At 48.8% G+C, this 19,602-nt stretch overlaps 1 protein-coding gene across 1 annotated transcript; it reads right to left on the bottom strand.

The window, feature by feature from the left end:
* Positions 1-12,970: 12,970 nt before the first annotated feature.
* LOC106731387 (G-protein coupled receptor 35-like) lies at positions 12,971-18,742 on the bottom strand. The gene is made up of 2 exons (XM_014569079.3): positions 18,113-18,742; positions 12,971-14,374 (listed from the first exon to the last, which is right to left on the bottom strand). The coding sequence occupies exon 2, from the start codon at positions 14,334-14,336 to the stop codon at positions 13,407-13,409; it is 930 nt and encodes a 309-aa protein (XP_014424565.2). The 5' UTR covers positions 14,337-14,374; positions 18,113-18,742; the 3' UTR covers positions 12,971-13,406.
* Positions 18,743-19,602: the final 860 nt, after the last annotated feature.

The raw sequence follows: 19,602 nt of genomic DNA, 5'->3' as shown, positions 1-19,602 counted from the left end.
TCATACCAGGCCTGTGATACATGGGTTTAGGTCTCAGGTCCTCATCTTACTACAGATAGGCATTTCAGAAACCCAGGAGCAAGGGCAGAAGAATGAGGTTGCACATGAGGGAAGCAAGGTTCTGTTTTTCTGCTGTCAGTATGAGTGGGGGTACAAAACTCACCGCTAGTCCAGTGTCTCCTCCTGGCTGATCTGAGGGTTAGCTCATCAGATTGTTGTCCATCCCCATGGTGTATGCCTCCATTCTGTCTCTCTCTCTGGTCTGTAGCCCCACAGTGTCCTCTTCATGACTCAGCCTTCCAACCAGGTCATTGAGGGTATGTCTACACTGCCACTCTAGTTCGAACTAGGGTGGCTAACGTAGTCATTCGAACTTGCAAATGAAGCCTGAGATTAAAATATCCCAGGCTTTATTTGCATGTTCCCAAGTGCCACAATTTTTAAATGCCCAGTAGTTCGAACCCCCTGCCCGCGGCTACACGCGGCACGGGCTAGGTAGTTCGAATTAAAGCTCCTAATTTGAACTACCGTTACTCCTCATTGCAGGAAGAGTAACAGTTAATCCAAACTAAGGACTTAGTTTGGATTAATTTCTGACTGCTGCATGTAGCCGTGGGCAGTCAGTTCGAACTAAGGGGATTTTAAAATGGCACCTGCCCGGGAACACGCAAATGAAGCCTGGGATATTTAAATCCTGGGCTTCATTTGCAAGTTCGAATGCCTACATTAGCCACCCTAGTTCGAACTAGGGGGCTAGTGTAGACATACCCAGAGTGTCTTCAATTGTTTGTCTCAGGTAAGAAGTGATGGGGGAGGGGGGAGGAAACTGAAGGGAGAGCTTGGCTTCCAATGGGAGCTGAGCACCTGCTAATTTTTCCCTTTGCATATGCCAGCCCTGAAGAACCCACAGATCTGGCATCTATGATCGGGCAGAACCATCTAATGAATCATAATGACTCAAGTTTTGGAATTGCATTCACAAATTACTGAAGCATATGTCCCATATTTTGCATGCACATTTGCATACCTACAGCTTTAACAGTCAGAGCCTTAGTTTGTATTCACCAATAAAATCAATGAAGCTTTGCTAAAGAGTGGCCCTAAAAAATTCAAGGGCCCAATCAATGAAACTATTCTCTTTGACATCCATGGGCATTGACTTGGGCCCAAATACTTTAGGAGTGTAAATGAATTGAAAGATTTTTATCCCCTGTATCAAGCTTTCAGAATGTGCTCACATTTATTTTTATGGCATGCATTTATTTATGTGGCTCTATTCATCCAGCCTATGTAACTGAAATCTTATTACTGCCACCCTTATCCCCACAGACCTGAAAAAATGAGGAAGAATGGCTCTTGCGCAAAAGCCTCTTGCGCAAAAATGGCTGATAATTATGCAAATGAAGCGTAGCCATATGCTTCATTTGCATAAGTTTTTGCGGAAGAAGGCTGCAGTGTAGACTTAGCATAAGAGTTTTGGGTCAGCACTGTGACTTCCTATGTAATTGTTCAGCAATTAGTGCAATTGAGGACTTTGTGCACAGCCATAAATAATAATTATCAATAGTAATAATGATATTTATTAATGAATGCTAGATTCTAACAGGTATTGACCATTATTCATAGATCCAGGAAATCACTTCATCATCAGTAAATCTGGCATGTCTGAATTGCACAGTCTGATATTCATAAAACGTGTTCCTCAAGTTTATATGGTATGTTTCCTCCCTGGTGACATGTTTCTGTGGTGCCCTCTAATGAATCTATTACGTCATTGCAATCTTTGACATTGTGTTTCAGTTCCAAACGGCATTTCACTAACGAAGAAAGCTATGGCCTAAAATCTTGGCCAAAGCGCACAGAACACAAATGAGAAAGATTGTTCTAAAGATGGCTTGCAACTCGTCATTGCAGTCCTGGAGTTTCAGTGTTTCTCTGTGTAGCACTGGACCCTCTGTGGCATATGACAGTAGCCATGATAATCTCTTGAGTGTAGTCTAGGCTGCTGCAGCCTAAAAGCAGCTAAAGGCTAGGGTGGCATTAAGTTGGCCACAATCCTTTCCTCTGGTCTTTCTTCCATGCTAGGGATGGGGAATGACATAAGAGCCTCTAAGCTTATGATTTCATTGGAAGATCAACCTGACAGTGGGGTAAGCCTCCCTAGCCAGTGAAACCATCCATTTAGCCAGATTATGCCAGTGGTGTAGTGCAAAGAAACTGCACCGGACTGAAGATTCTGGCTTTAGATGTAACCTTTTCAGACTTCATATGTAAAGGAAAAAGTTTTGTTATCAGTACGCTTATAGGGATACAGCGCAAACTGGGCGAGCAGGGGATTAAGTGATTTTTCTGATGTGGCATAATGTCATGTAGACCCATGGTAGCAGAATGGAGAACAGAATTCTGATCTCTCTGGGTATGTCTACACTACAAAGTTAGTTCGAACTAACGAACGTTAGTTCGAACTAACTTTGATAGGCGCTACACTAGCGCTCTGTTAGTTCGAACTTAATTCGAACTAACGGAGCGCTTAGTTCGAACTAGGTAAACCTCATTTTACGAGGATTAAGCCTAGTTCGAACTAGCTAGTTCGAATTAAGGGCTGTGTAGACCCTTAATTCGAACTAGTGGGAGGCTAAGGCTTCCCAGGTTTCCCTGGTGGCCACTCTGGCCAACACCAGGGAAACTCTATTGCCCCCCTCCCGGCCCTGGAGCCCTTAAAGGGCCACGGGCTGGCTACACAGTTTGTGCCAGTTGCAAGGCTGCCAGCACCCGTGCCAGCAGACCCTGCACCTGCCACACTATGAGCCAGCCACCCGAGGACACCCAGCCCTCCACTGCTCCCCAGGACCAGCCTGGCGGCTCCCAGGAGCCTACCTGGGGGCGCAAAAGGCGGGCGCCCGCTTGGTCAAGTGCGGAGATCGTGGACCTCATCGAGGTTTGGGGGGAAGCCTCCAGTGTCCACGATCTCCGCACTAGCCACAGGAACGCGGCCGTCTACGGCCGCATGGCTGCCAGCCTGACTGCCGGAGGCCACCAGCGCAGCCAGGAGCAGGTGCGCAGCAAGATTAAAGATCTGCGGCAGTCCTACTCCCTGGCCTTCCAGCCAGGGGCCGACCCGGAGGCCTGCCCCCACTTCCACGCCCTGGACCGCCTCCTGGGGGCTCATGCCGTCCCTGCCCCCCGGGACTTGATAGACCCCGGGGCAGAGGGCCCGCTCCAGGAGACGGAGGAGGAGGGCTCTGAGAGCCAGGAGCCTCCCGCCAGCCTGCCCGGGACCCGGGACCCCCGAGGCACCCCACAGAGCCGCTCGCCTATGTCGTCCGAGGCCGGGGAGGCGTCCACATGTGAGTACCATCGTGTTCCCCTTATGTGTACGGGGGGCTGGGGCGAGAGGGAGCCCCGGGATCGTGCGCCTGGGCCTTGCCCACCACGGAGCAGCAGAGGGGGGCCTTGCAGAGGGGAGCTGGGTTTCACACACCTGGGCCCCGGGGTAATTGACCGCTGGTCTTGTTGCACCACAGCTGCAGCACCTGGGCCTGCAGGACGCACCACACTGCCTGCAGCAGCTGCCCATGCCCGGGCAAGCAGGAGAGCCAGGAATGAGGACGAGTACCAAAGGCGGCACCTCCGGTTCATGGATCACCAGCTCCGCACCCAGGACCACTGGGTCCAGGAGGACCTGAGGCTGCGCCGGAGGAGTCTGGAGGCCCTGGAGGAGCAGGGCCGTGCCCTGCGAGGCCACCTCCAGAGCCTGCTCAACCGCTTCCCATTTCCTCCTCCCCCTGCTCCTCCTGCTCCCCCTGCTCCTCCTGCTCCCCCTCCTGCTCCCGCTCCTGCTTCCGCTCCTGCTTCCTCCACACCCCCTGTCTCTCCTGCCCCCCCCTCCACAACCATTTCCCACCGACGCCCCCGGACCCGCAGTGTGGCGGGACGGGAGAGGCAGCCGGACTCCCACCCCTGAGCTTTCCTTTCCCTTCCTCCCTTCCCTCCCCTTCCAGCTCCCTTGTCCCAGGTTTCCCCCTCCCCCTCCCCCCTCCCTCTCTCCACCCCACTTATGTGAAATAAACATACGTTTTTGTTTGAAAAACAGGTGTCTTTATTTTACAGTAGGTAGGGAGGGGAAAGGGGAAGGGGGGTAGGGTGGAAGAAGGCCCCAGGGGGGCATGCAGGAGAGGTCAGTCCTCCTCCTCCACCAGGAAGCTCTCCCACAGGGCTTCCCGGATTCGGACAGCCCCCCGCTGGGCTTCCCGGATGGCGGCGGTGCGGGGCTGACCGTAGTGTCCAGCCATGCGGTCAGCGTCAGCCATCCAGGCTGGCAGGAAAGCCTCCCCCTTTCGCTCACACAAATTGTGGAGCACACAACATGCTGCCACCACGGGAGGGATGTTGTGCTCGGCCAGGTCCAGACGAGTGAGGAGGCATCGAAAGCGGGCTTTCAGTCGTCCGAAGGCCCCCTCCACCACGATGCGGGCCCTGGTCAGCCTGGCATTGAAGGCCTGGCGGGAGGGATTGAGGTGCCCCGTGTAGGGCTTCATCAGCCACGGCTGCAGTGGGTAGGCGGCATCCCCCACCAGGCACACGGGCATGTCCACGTCCCCGACCCTGATGTGGCGGTCGGAGAAGAAGGTCCCGGCCTGCAGCTGCTGTCACACGGAGGAGTTGCGGTACACCCGGGCTTCGTGTGCTTTGCCGGACCAGCCCACATTAATGTCCGTGAACTGTCCCCGGTGGTCACACACGGCCTGCAGGATCACGGAGAAGTACCCCTTGCGGTTGACGTACCAGGACGCCTGGTGTTCCGGGGCACGGATGGGGATGTGAGTCCCGTCGATGGCCCCCCTGCAGTTGGGGAAGCCGAGGGCGCTGAAGCCCCGGATGACGGCATCTGGGTCGGCGAGGCGGACCACCCTGCGGAGCAGCACCCGGTTGATGGCCTTGACCACCTGCGGAGAGAGACACAGCAAAGCGCCAATCAGTGGGGCGCCCGGGTGGCTGGAAGCGTTCGTGCCCTGGCAGTGCCCCGCGCCCCACTCCCAGTAGCAACCCCCCTGGCGGCATGTAGTACGGCCGGGACAGACCGACCCCTCCGGTGGGGGGCGCTTTTGCCTCCTCCCGCCCCCCCTTTGTCTCTGGGGTGGCCCATCCCCTCCTCGCAGCCCCCCTCCCCCTCCGGCTCGGTGGACGACGAGTGCCATACCTGCATGAGCACCGCTCCGACGGTGGATCTCCCCACGCCAAACTGGCTCCCGACGGATCGGTAGCTGTCTGGCGTGGAGAGCTTCCATAGGGCGATGGCCACCCGCTTCTGGAGGGGGATGGCGGGCCTCATGCGAGTGTCCCTTCTGCGCAGAGCAGGGGCGAGCCACTCGCAGAGCTCCAGGAAGGTGTCCCTCCTCATCCTGAAGTTCTGGGTCCACTGTCGGTCTTCCAGCGCTCCAGGACGATGCGGTCCCACCAGTCGGTGCTGGTGTCCAGACGCGGCGGGGTACGCTGGTGCCGGGGCGCCACCGTGGCTCCTCCACGGCCCCCAGGGCGGCCAGGCGGAGAGGCAGGGGGCTGACGTGCACCAGGAGGTGCCATGCAGCCTTGAGCCATTGGTGGCAGGCTCGCAGCAGCCAGTCCAGAAAGTGCACCAGATGGTGCAGGGCGAGCTGTGGCTCCATGTTGCCACCTGCGGCGGCCCCCCCGAAGGGAAGCACCGACACAGACGGGCACAGAGACCAACGCTTCGCTGTCCCTCGGCGAGGTTGGCAAGGAAGCAGGAAAAGCTGAGAACCGGCTGTCCAGAGGGGTCCCTTTAAGCTCGAGCCTCAGATAGCCTCAGACAGCAGCCACACAAAGCAACTACTGACTTGATGCCCTGCCAGAACCAGTTTCAGCTGCCCTTAAATGCCCCTCTGAGTCCAATCAGTGTGGACGCGCTAGTTCGAATTAGCAAAACGCTAATTCGAACTAGTTTTTAGTTCTAGACGCGTTAGTTCGAATTAGCTTAGTTCGAATTAACTAATTCGAACTAAGTTAGTTCGAATTAGCGCTGTAGTGTAGACATACCCTCTGTGCTTGGGCCCAGAAAGTTTGAATAAGAGCTAGGAAGAGAACCTAGCTCTGTCATGGAGTATATGACAAACCATTTGTATGGTGCCTCCTTTTGGTCATTCTGGGGAGTTAGCTCACTGCTGTGTATTGGATTGTCGTAGTGACAGATCTTGTTGTCATAATAACTGAGTTAGGTCAGCTTTGGCTGGTTCTAATTAGTTCAATGTTATGGAATAAAATGGAAATTTGCAAACACTGCAGCGCTGTGTGTCAAATGATTTCTTCCTAAACTCTATCACTCCAAATGATATAACAAAATGGCAATGCGGATGGGATATCTGTGCTACCTCCAGCAACAGAAGAAGTAGAAATCAGTGTAAGAAAACAAACCTTTTTGTGGTTCTGGAAGGTAGGAGTGAGAACTGACTATTAGACTGACAGAGCAAAATGAAACTAAAACCAGGGTCTGCTTTGTTCTGAGGGAAGTGAAGCCCAGAGGCTGAGGGAGAGACAGAGATAGAGACAAGACAGAGAAGGAAAGGAAGGGAAGGGAGGTGCAGCAGCCATCACTACACTGACAGGGTCGCTGGAACCTTTTGAAGAGACCATAAAGCAATGGCATGTATATATACTGAGCATTTTAAGCTTTTGTTATTGCAAATTACATTAATAAAGAGAAGAAAGTGCCCATATCCTTAAGTGTTGTAGGAGCTTAGACCTACTTCCTGCTATACAGTTTGCTGTACCCTGTTAGGCCAGAGACCAAATCTGACAATGACATTGTGGAAATCCTGGGGTCACGTTATGCTCCAAAACCACTGATAATTACAGAAAGGTTGAGGTTCCACACAAGAGACCAAAAAGAAAGTGAAATGGTTGTAATTTATAGCAACTTTGAAAAAGCTTGTGGAACACTGTGAATTTAAGGAGATGTTAAATGACATATACGGCAGAAACAGTACTCCTATTGGGCACTACTGATGTTAAGGTGGAGCTCAATGGACAGACTGCTGAATTGCCACTGTTTGTGGTGAAAGGTCATTACCCAGCATGGCTGGGTAGATCGTGGCTTAGGAAGATACAGCTGAACTGGACAGAAGTGTACCAGATGACTAAACAAGAAACAGGTCTGACTGATGTATTAAAGAAATATGCTGCTGGGTTTTGGAGGGGATCTGCAAGTATGAGGGGAATCATCGTAAAATTGAACATTAAACCTGGCAGCCAACCAAAATATGTGAAGGCCAGAACTGTGCCATATGCCATCAGGCCAAAAGTTGAAGCAGACCTGGAGCACCTAGTCTAAAATGGAATCCTAATACCAGTTACCCACAGCCCATGGGCAACTCCCATTGTTTCAATATTGAAGAACAATGATTCCATTCAGATTTGCAGAGATTTTAAGGTCACTGTTAGCCCATTGTTTTGTGCAGAGCAATACCTTCTTTTTCACATCAATGACCTCTTTGTGGGCCTGACTGGGGGACAAAAGTTCAGCAAGACTGATCTGAGTTAAGCGTATTTACAGATGCATGTCAATGAGAAATCCCAAGAGCTGTTGACTATTGTGATGCATAAAAGGCTTTATCATTACTGTTGCTTACCCTTAGGGATAACATCTGACCCAGCTTTGTTCTAGAGAGGCATGGACCAGATCTTGTGTGGCTTGTCAGGAGTCCAGTGCTATCTTGACGACATCTTTGATTCACAACATCATCATGACTTGTTTCATTAGCAATCAGTACAGTGACCTTGTCCTGGGCTGCTGCTGGTAAGGTTATAACTCAACTGGGGACCAGGACCCCTTCAGCTGGTTGTTCTACCGTGGAAAATTCTCCTTTTACTGCCTTTCAGCCAGGTACTCATGACAAGCATCCTTGCAAGCACTATTAAGGGGGTCATGCCCACGTACCTCAGTGCCCCCATTGGTAGCTCAGACAACTCCTTTTTAGCATCCTCAATTTTCCTATAGGCTTCAGCACAAAGTGTATGGATCATCAGGATGTCCAGGTATTGGTCCCCAGCCTGTCTGCAGTAATCTGCAAGCACCTTCAAGAGACTGGAGTTGGTCCCTATTAGCACAAACACATCAGACACACCTTTAGGGTCGGGGCATGTTAAGGCAGCGGTGTCCACTTCTTCTCTTACTCCTGCCACCTCCTCTGGGAATTCCAGGTACTATGACATACCCTTCGTAGGGGTATTCATTCATGCTGAGGCCACACAGTCCAAGGCTAGTCAATGGCTGGATAGGCAGGTGCCTAAGCATCTGTTGGTAGAATGACTGAAATATAATAAATGATCTGGTAGCATTTTAAAGACTAACAAAACATGTAGACGGTATCATGAGCTTTCGTGGGCACAACCCACTTCTTCAAATGACCAGTCATCTGAAGCTGTGCCCACGAAAGCTCATGATACCATCTACATGTTTTGTTCGTTTGTTTTTAAAGTTTATCCTGTACAGACTAACTTGGCTACTCCCTGAAGTTTCTGAAATAAAATAGTCACTTGCGATCCGGGGTCAAGTACTGCTTGAGGCCCTATTAGCCCTGAGGGGATTCCAGCTGAACAGTCTTTTCTGGGGGATCCTTCAAATACTGTGGGCCTGGGTGGCCCCTGTCCAAAGACTCTCTGGCAAGTCCCTGACCTCTCCCAACTGATCCTCAGCTTTCCAGAAACTTAAGCTGGGATTTTCCTCACTTTGGCAATTGACAACACTGTGCCCATCTTGACCACACTGGTAGCAAAAAAACTGTCCACTCCTCCTTCACCTGGGTGGGATGGTGGCTCCAGATGCTGATTTCTCCATCACCACAGCCTGAGGCTCCTTATCCATGTCAATCCTAGCTTGGTCAATGACGCTTTGCAACTAAGCCTTCTGTGCTGCCAGGACCTGTACTTGTGGGGCAAGGTCCTCTCTGGTGCTCACCATCAGTACACGGGCTGTTTGTTGGGGTGCTGTGCTGGCCGGCTTAGATGTCTGGGCTTCTGTAGGCTGCCTCCGGCTCAGTGGGCGGCCACTCTTGTGCCCTACTACACTCCAGAGAAGGAGCAGAGGCAGCAGGGTACAGGTGCTGCTGCTCTTCCTTCTCCCCCTCCTGCTCCTGCTCCTGCTCTGCACCAGCCAGAGCCCTACCCAGCCACCACCTGAGGCCTCCGTGCTGCTGGACCTGCTCCCCCTAGACACCACCGCTTCTCACCACCACAGGCTGCTGCTGCTGCCTGAGGGGAGGAGGGGGGGGCCTGCCGGCTGCCCTCCCTCTCCCCTCTGCTCCAGAGGAAGAGGACTCCACCAGCACCCACCACCCAGAGGCCTTCCCCCGCTGGCTGCTACCCGCCCACTGCTGCTGCTGCTGCACCCCACCGAGGAGAAGAGGAGCACCATCACCCGGAACTGTGGAGGGGGTTTGTTCATAAGACTGAGTTTTTGTCACCTGCTCCAGAGGTGGTGGTGAACTGAGCTGTTGAAAGGGGGGCGGGGGAAAAGGCTTAGAGCCCTCCCCCCAGTCCGCCCCCCCCCCCCCCGCTGCCACCACCCCCAATGCCCCTTCCAGCCCCCTTCACCATCTGAACTGCCTCTTCTCCCCTTGGTGGGGTTTGCTGCCCCCCCTTCCACCTGGGACTGTTTGCTACAGCGGTGGGTGAGGTAGAGCCTCACAAGCGCTCGTGGCTGTGCTCCCTCCCCACCCCTTTGGACTTGGCCCCCCTCCCTCAGCTGTGTTTGGCTGGGGGCCCCCCTCACCCCTGCGTACCCCACCCTGCCTCAGCAGCTTGCTCCCCTTCCCCACTGCCTGCTAGCCCAGCTCATTTTTCCCTCCCTTCCCAAAGTTACTTACGCATCACATTCACTCCCAAGTTTACCACCTGCCACGCACTTGCCCCAGTTGGCCTAATTGTGTGTGTGCCCTGCCACTCCCAGCTTTTGTTTTGCATCCTCTTCGCCCCTCCTTCCAGCCGCCCTGAGCACTAGCCTGTCTGCCCTGTCCCCCCGGAGCGCCTGTGCCCCATCCCCCCCTTTTTAGTTAGTTCCCCTGTACACTGCGCTCCCCCCAGTGATCCCATAGTTCCCCTCTATACCCCAGTGCAGCCGGAGGAGCCGGCCCCTGTCCTGCACCCATTGCTCTGTCCCCTGCCCTACCCTGCCAGCGCCCTCCTCCTCTGTCCCCGGCCTTACAGGGAGGAGTGCTTGCTGGCCCCTCGGTGTCCTGTTTTCATCCGCCCTTCCTGGTGCCCTCCCTCCCTGCAATAGTCCGTGGGAGGGAATGGTTGCTTTCCCCTTTCCCTCCCTCCCCAATCGCGTCCCCCCTTCCCCTTTCCCTCCCTCCCCAATCGCGTCCCCCCTTCCCCTTTCCCTCCCTCCCCAATCGCGTCCCCCCTTCCCCTTTCCCTCCCTCCCCAATCGCGTCCCCCCTTCCCCTTTCCCTCCCTCCCCAATCGCGTCCCCCCCCTTTCCCCACGTCCCTCCCCCCATAATAGCGCCCTCTCAAGAGAAGGAGGAGCAGGGTGTGGCTGCTGCTCCTTCTCCTCTCCTGCCTCTCCCCCCTGTTCCTGCTGCCTGCACCAGCCGGAGCTCTCCCTGTCCTACCCAGCCACCACCTGCCTGCTGAGGCCCCCAGCTGCTGGACCTGCTCCCCCTGGACACCACTGCTGCTCACCACTACCAGCTACTGCTGCTCTCTGCCGGCCTGCCCCCTCCCGCCCTACACACTCCAGAGGGAGAGGAATAGGACACCACCACCACCAGCTCCTACCACCTGGAGTCCCCCGCCAGTGCTCACCTGCTGCTGCAGCTGCACCACCTGTGCCCCACTGAGGGGTGAAGAAGAGAAGGCACCACCATCTGGACCTGTGGAGGGGGCTTTCAAAGACTGAGCCTTTTTTCCATCTGTGTTCCTGGGGTGGTGGTAAGTTGAACTACTGAGACGGGGCTGGGGGAGGGGCACAGAGTCCTCCTCCCAGTCCAGCTGCCCCCTTCCTGCTGCCACCACCCCCAACGCTCTCTCTACCACCCTTAACACCTGGACTTTCTCTTTGCCCCTCAACAGGGCTGTTGCTCCACCTGGGACTGTGCTGCAGCAGCAGTGGGTGAGGTTGAGCACCCACAAGTGCTCATGGGCATGCTCCCTCCCCACCCTCTTGGACTTGCCCCCCCCAGCTACATTTGACTGGGGGGCCCCCTCACCCTTGCTCACCCCCCTTCCTACTGCCTGCCCCACCCTGCTAGCCCAGTTTGCTTTCTCCTTCCCTCGCTGAATTTACTCACTGGCCCCGCCCTGCTCCAGAGTTTGTTTTTTTTGCCTGCCCCGTCCCCACCCCGGCTAGCCTGCTGTAGTGTGCGCCCCATCCCCCATCTGTTGTTTTCTCCCACCCTGCCTGCTACTCACCCAGCACTTATTCCTTCTCCTAGCCTCCCTTAGCCACTGCCCTGTATGCCTTGGCCCCTGCCCCGAGTGCTTGTGCCCCTTTCCCCCTGCCTTTTAGTTAGTCCCCCTTGTACACTGCACTCCCTTTGATGGCTCCATAGTTTCCTCCCCATACCTCAGTGCAGCCGGAGGAGCCGGCCCCATCCTGCACCCACTACCGTGTCCCCTGTCCTGTATTGCCAGCACCCTCCTCCTCTGCCTCCAGCCTTGCAGGGAGGAGTGGTTGCTGGCTCCTGATTCCTTGGGTTCCCCATTTGTGCCCTTCCCCTGCAGGAGGGAGTGGTTGCTGTCCCCATCTCCATCCCTCTCCAGTTGTGAACCCCCTTCCCTCTGGTGCCCTCCTCCTCTGCTGTAGTCTCGCAGGGAGGAGCGGCTGCTAGCCCTTCCTTCCTCAGTTTCCCATATGTGCCCTTTCCCTGTTAACACCCTCGCTCCCTACAAACAACATGGTAGGAGGGAGTGGTTGCTTTTCCTCTCCCTTCCTCCCTCCTTCTCCCCATTGCGACCCTCCCTCCTTTTCCTCACATCCCGACCCTTCCCTTTAGCACCCTCCTCCTTTGCCTTTTGTTCCGCAGGGAGGAGTGGTTGCTTTCCCCACTCTCCAGGATCTACCCCTCTCCCACGTGCCCCTGCCCTTCTCGCTAGCACCCTCCTTCTCTGCATCTAGCTAAGCAGGGAGGTATGATTGGTGCCCCTTCCTTGGTTGCCCTTCCCTGAATCTAGTACCCTCCTCCCATCCACCCCCCCTTCTCTTCATTGACACCCTCCTCCCCTGCCTGTTGCTTGGTGGGGAGGAGTGGTTAACCCCCGCCCCCTTCCCTGCCCTCTGTGCCTCTTTCCACCCTCTCCCCATGATGGAGGCCCTTGCCCCTGTTGACTCCACAATCCCCCCCATTGCCACCAACCCAGAAAATTGCTGCAGCTGACCTCCCAACCTCTGGCCTGAGCTCTGCCGCTGCCACGGCCGATGCTTTCTCAGATACAGGAGCAGCCTCCACCTTGGCCAGAAAAAAGAGCCAGGGAAAGAACAAGGGCAAAGGTCTGGCCCAGAAGGCCTAACCCTCCATGGCCACAGCTGCCCTGCCCACTGCAGCCCCGCCATCCACTGCAGTGAGGGATATCTAGGTTGGAGATTAGGAAAAACTATTTCACTAGGAGGATGGTGAAGCACTGGAATGGGTTCCCTAGGGAGGTGGTGTAATCTCCATCCCTAGAGGTTTTTAAGTCTCAGCTTTAAAACCCTGGCTGGGATGATTTAGTAGGGGCTGGTCCTGCTTTGGGCAGGGGGCTGGACTCGATGACCTCCTGAGGTCTCTTCCAGCCCTGGGATTCTAAGATTCATATAGTCACTCATCCAGCAACTGATTCACCCTTTTGTCACATTAGTTGAGCATTAGTTGAACATTACACAAACTGACTCCACATTGTTCTCATGCCATTTCCTACATATATATTTATATCTATAAGTACATAATGCTTGCTAAGTTGAATACTACTTTGCCCCATATCTAAAGTATTAATGATCTCTCTGAATTTCTCTTTCAACAAAAGAAATTCTATCTGTATTCTTCTCTCAACTTAAATGACATTGCCAGAAGGAATCTGCACACTTTTTATTTATATTTAAGAAAAAGGATAGCAGATATAACATGTCAACATGGAAAAGTTCATGCATCAGTCTTTACACTACAGTGTTTTTAGTGCAAAACTAGTACTTTACTATCTCTTCTTTAGTTCTGGAAGACAGTTTTCATCCTACTTCTTTTCTAGTTTGATTGTAGCAGTTACTTATTGAATGTTGTTTAACAGGAAATCCTGTTAAAATTAACAATAGAGTACTTTGTGGTGATTTTCTTTTCAGAGATGAAACATAACTGTGAATATCCTATGCATGGTAAGTCCATTACTTCTCTTATTTCTAGCTTTGGTGCTGCAACTTTTTTATACCAGCAATTGAGCGGTGTTGTTTTGATTTGTTTTTGAGTGATGATATTTGGGCTTAGAAAAGGAAGAAGCTTCTCGAAATTCCTTGGCGACAAAATAGTAGCAAATAGCATCCATACAGCAGTTAGAATTTGCTATACATGAGGTAATACTTATAAAGATTCTAATCTTCTTGATTGCAAGGCATGTAAATTCATTTTTTTCCATCACAAATCTAGCAAGCATCCCAACTTGGACAGGTAAAAAGCACACTATAAATACAATCATGTTTGTAGAAACAATATAGATAGCTTTCTCAATTAGCTTTTTTTCCTGTGGATTTGTGATTATCTTTTTGTTAAGACTCCTGATGATGTGTATGGAACAAAAGCTCAGGATTATTAGTGGAATTAAAAAAACCAAGATCCAGATATATAGAATACTGGCTGATGGTGTTGTGGAAAGCTTTTGAAAGCACAAAGGTTCCTCTCTGCTTGGATTTACGTTCTGGCTTGTTATCACTGATATCCAAAGAAACCCACAGATAAAAGCTGCCTTCCATGGTGACCTTAAACTCTTTGCCCTCAGAGGATACTTTATGGCAATATATCGATCAACTGAGATGACAGTGATAATGTAGATGCTCATGCACATATTTATTATATATATAGACTGTATAGTTAAGCACAACATGTCACGACTCCAGTCATTCCAGAGGAAATAAATTGTGAAAGGCAAGGTGCAGACTACAGAACAGTCTGCAATGACTAAGTTGATCATATACACCCTAGTTTCTGTCCATTTTTTCATTTTGCAGCAGAACACCCACAAGGCAAGGATATTAAATATGGCTCCAAAAGGAAAAATTGTTGCATAAATAATGACTTGAATGAGCTGAACGTTGTAATTCAACTTTAGACTGTTGCTGCAGTTTGTTGAGTTTGTCATTGTGATGCACCTCTGCTATACTACAAGATTTCAAAGACCTGAAATATAAAAACACAATTCTTTTTAATTAAAAACAAAAGCTCATCTACAGCACACTTAGAATAATTGGGGGAGTAACTAGTAAAAATAAATTTTAAAGTGGTGTTTTTGTGGAATTCTAATTGATTCCCAATTTGCTCCCAAATCCAGCTTGGCACAAATCAACAAATAAAAAGTTGATCATCATCTAGTCAATAAGAAAAGTCAACATTTCATAACATAAAAAGTGCCACAAGAAAACAAAGAATTATGCTAAATCATACAACTGCTTAAATAAATGTGTATAAATACCATGTATTTTCAAAATAAAGTGCCAAATTACTGGTATGTAAACAATGAGAATCAAACTTTCTTGGAGCGGGGGGGAGGGGGGGAGTACAAATGCAAAACAAAATTAAATATTGAGTATTTAAATAAAGGCCTTCTGCTTGCTCACTTAAATCATGTTTACAATGAGTTATTTAAATCAATTTGATTTAAATCAATCCATCCTGCTCCTAATACCTTGCATATTGGCAGATCTCTTTTCTAAATTTTGCATATAGTGTTTCTCTTTTATTGAAATGTTACATGCTCTCTGCTTTCCTGTCAGAAGTCCCCTAAAGCTAATCTTATCATGCAAAGCAAGTGTTTTTAGGGGTATTTGTCTGACAACATCATAATGTTTACTATAGCTCTGCAGCCCCATACTGCAATAGAAACTCATCAATTTGCAAATTAACAAATAATGAATGTTGAGGGGAGGAAGTCAGTACATGTGACACGGTTTCCCCTAATTCTGCAAATAGTGACTTTACTCTTGAAGCAGAGCCCCTGAGGGTTTTTCCTGCTGTGGGTTGTGGGCTGTGTTTGTTTCAGCAGTGCTGCTGAGGTCCTTGTAGAGAAGAGGAAGAAAAGGAGGGGTATATTTTCTTAGCAAAGAAAAACACACCCTGCAAAACCCTAGTATCTGGGGTGCAGCCGGAGCCTGGAAACCTACATAGTAATGAAACTGCCCTACAGCCCAAGCCGCACAAGCCTGAGTTGGCTGGCATTAGCTAGCTGTCAATTTTTTTTGCTGGGAAACATGCTCTGACTGTCTGCAGAATAGGCCCTATAGTGAAAACCTGACAAACCTCTACCTCTTTAATAAGAAACTGTTGGGGAAGCCATTGCTTCCTGCGAGTGTCTGAGTCTGGGCTAAATATTGAAGGCATGGAGGGGATCTAATGGGAATAACTGCTATTGGAGGTTAAAATGTCCAAAAGGAGGCAGATTTGTTTGTTCTAGATGCTATCACCACCTCCTTGTATCGTAGCTTGCCCCAGAGTCTTGCCAGGGAAGTGGACAATGCCAAGAAGCCCAGACATAAGTAGCTGGAAGAGAGATGCCAGCTGTGAGATATTTTTGAGTAGGACTGGACATGCTCTAGGTGACAATAATTTCCCATTGTTCTAGGATTGCTCCCATTCAATATACTGGGCACTGGAAACCTGCAAGTTGGCCTGGTGTAATTGGGAGCTCTGGCTGCTTAAGGAGGGACACAGCTCCATCCCTTCAGAGGCCAATGTCCTGCAGCAGGCGAGGTAGATGATCATGGTGTTCCTGGCAGTGAAACACCTATTGCTCCTCCTATAACCCCTGGGGATGTAGTAGGTTCCAAAAAAAAGGAGCCTGTCAAAAGAACTACAACGGGGCCCTCACCCATAACTTCTAGGCATTATAATATACAGTAATAATGATAAATAGGCTGTGACTTTAAATGGAATTTGGACCAGCTGGAAAAGGATAAGTGAGTTTGAATCAGAAAGGATAATTATTAATTCTTATTATTTTTATTATTACAGAGAAGCCATCTTGTTTCACATCAGGCTATTCAGAGCTTTACTGATTCCCATGACAAGGGGATGCCACAGCAGAGTAAACTTCCCATAAAACAAGACTCACTACATGTAGACGTTACATTAGCCCAACATTCTCAGCTGGGGGGCAGCATGAGGGATGGAACGGGGGTCAAAATTTGACTCTGAAGGTAGGATGTGAACATGACACATTGAGTGAGTGTTAGGGGTCTAGAAGGATAACAGTAAGTTAGGGAAAAGGGAGCAGACAATGGCAAGAAGGAGGGGAGAAAAGAAGAAAAAAGAGAAGAGAAAAGTCTAGAAAATATGATTGCGAAACGGGCTCCAATTAATTATCTTCCCATCTCTCCCATGCAGTCCAATCCCTTCTGCTTGTATCTCCAATACCTTCATGACCACCATAGAATCCAGCCCCATGAGACAAACATCCTGGTTTTTACACCTGGTCATCCTATAAATAAGCACATTTCATTTATGTGCTGAAAGATCCTCTCAGATGCTCATCACCATTTCAAAAGCTGCTTGAGTTTGAGTAGCTGCAATTGTCTGATCATTTGAGATGGTCTTTATATATTTTACACAGGGTTTTGGAGTAGGATTTGTCAAAAGAGAAATCCTGGTCAAAGCAGCACACAATCTTATATCTAACTAAAACTAGGGAAACTTAGACACTTATACCAGCTTCAGTTGGGGAAAAGCTTATGAAGTATTTACAGACTGCCCATGAGTGCATAAATATAAAGGACATCTAAATTTGGCAAGCTAAGAGACTGCATAGCAAATTTGAGTGATTTTCACAGAAGTATGCTGCACACTGTTGACAAAACTATTATTCATAGCTCCAAATCTCTTTTTTCCTGATAAAGTCACAATTTAAACTGAAACAAGCTGATTTAACAGTGGAAGAATTATAGTTGAGTGACTAATTTTAATGAACAATTACAATGAACATGAACATAATTTAATTAACAAATATCACTTCCTTATTTTGTTCATAAAATTTCTACCAGCAACCTGACAGGTTCTCCAGATTTATCTATTATACAATATTATCTGACACATGGGTCATTAATTTTTTTACTCTTTTGGTTGCTATTCAAGCAATGGAAATTTCAAATTTGAAGTACATCGCAGTGATGTGGTTGCCCACATATTATTGCTTTCCTCCCTCATTGAATAAGTTTAACTCTTGCAGTCAGGTTATGGTTTGCATGCTCAGATAGTAAACATAGAATTTGTATTTCATGAATACTTCAGTGTTTTACTTTTTGCTAATTAAACTAGATTCCTTGAATAGTCCAGGTACACAAATGCTAAAGGGGAGTAAACACAGCTGAAGCTTATTTAATTAAAAATGCTATAGGGAGAACAGTGGTGGAAAATTTTTTTTCCTTTCCTATGAGAGTTTTTGAGATTTTGAATTTTTTATCATTTTGTTTCAATTTTGACCTTTTAAAATTGTTTACACTTTTTCTCATATATACATTAAGTAACATTTTGAAATATGAAGTAATATAGAAAATAAAAAAATGAATGTTGTCAGAAAATCCCCAACCAGCTATATCATTTAATGCCGATAGAAAATTGTGTGCAATCTTGTCACATCTGAAAGACTCTGGAGACAAAAAGTGCACAGAAAAGAGTTAAATGAAAAAACAAAGCAAATGAAGACACAACTTCCAAGATGTCCAACCAGTGTTAAAAATAATTCAGAGAAGTAGTTAATTGTTGCCTATTTATTACATTGATTAAACAAGCATCTCAAAACAAGCTGTCTGTATGCTTCTTTATATCTAGTTCCTGACATTAAGCAGGATCTAGGAAATAAGCTACAGTGCAAAAATGCAGTCACTAATAAAAATGAAGTAAAATTAATCATAAAAGAATGAAAGGTACCTGTTGGTTTAACTTCTGCAAAACAATTATCAATTCACTCCACAATAAAAGCTTCAACACAATAATTAATAGATTCCAACTCTGTTCCAGCTGACATCCACTGGTATTCGGAACAATAACAAAAATCTCTTGGTCGCTCAATGGCTCTGTCCTCTCTGGAGAAAGAAAACCAAGCCAGTTGTTCAGTATTTCTGAGAGCTTTGCCTCTTCCTCAAGAGTATTAACTACATTTTAGTTTGAATCTTCCTGATCATTTTTGTAGCATGACCCCTGCTGATGGCACAGCAATAATTCCAGTTGTGTTTCAGCTTAACTTATTGGACAAGGAAGCAGTGAATGGAAGAGAATTTCAAAAGCACCTCTGTCACATTACCGAATTGGAGGGAAGCAGCCAGATCACTGATGCACCCATAGGTGGGGGTGTTGGCCCCAAAAATGGTATAGAAGGGGGCCATGAGAGGTATTGAATAGAAGCTTATTATCTGATAATCCTATGTATGCTGTTCATGTGTTTGTATAATGTCTGTGTGTGCAATTATTAGCATGTACTTGTATGGACACTGAAGATTTCCCTGCATGTGGTTAAGCATTGGGCAGGGCCGAGCCTGTGGAGCCTGTGGACATGCTAATTACCTGCAGAACAATGGCTCTCAATGGGCCAAGGACACACCCAAAGAATGGGGCCTGTCACCTGAGAGCAGCCAGCAGGGAAAACAGAGAGGCTGAGGACCAGATGACCTGCTGCATACCAGAAGAGGCCAGGAAGGAGGTATAAAGAGGCCATGTGGTCGATGCCATTTTGTTCTCAGCTCAGCACTTCATCCCAGAGGCAGCATTGCAGGGATTGAAGAGCCCGGAAGACCTGTGAACCCATCCTGATCTTAGGATGTGCAATAAGAACTTTTAAACGAGCAGCTGCAACATCTCTGCTAGAGCCTGCATCTAGGACTGGGAGATTCGATGCCCTCAGCTGTGCCCAGACACGGCCTGGTCCGTCACAACCTCTTACAAAAGCTTTGTAGAAAGAGCCCAATCACTGTGGTTAAAAATAATATGGGAGGTTGTGGTCAGAGAGGAATTAATGCACACATACCCAGAAAAATAAACAGAGGACAGATACTGAGATGTTTCGTTACTTTTTATTCAGTACTTAAATATATTCACCTGCAATATATATATATTGAATAGAACATCTATTCATTTTTATTATCATTAACTAGACATAGCAGATCTTTCAAATGAGCTCATGCAGAAGCTGACACGATTCAATAAAATCACTAGAAACAACATGGGTGTTATCATATTATAGAGTGTGCATCCATACATCTTATTAAATAGGAAGATCTGCAGACTCCATTCCTATATAATGTCTCTTTAATAAAAAGCTAACTGTTGTAATTATTGCTTTATCTCTGATATTTACATGACAAGGATTTGTAAACTTCTTAGAACTTCTGCAATAAATAGTGAAAGAAAGAAGGAAACTTTTC

Source organism: Pelodiscus sinensis, chromosome 10, assembly GCF_049634645.1.
Source record: "Pelodiscus sinensis isolate JC-2024 chromosome 10, ASM4963464v1, whole genome shotgun sequence".
Taxonomy (NCBI): Eukaryota; Metazoa; Chordata; order Testudines; family Trionychidae; genus Pelodiscus; species Pelodiscus sinensis.
The sequence above is the reverse complement of the archived record's forward strand: the minus strand, read 5'-3'. Positions and strand labels throughout refer to the sequence as shown.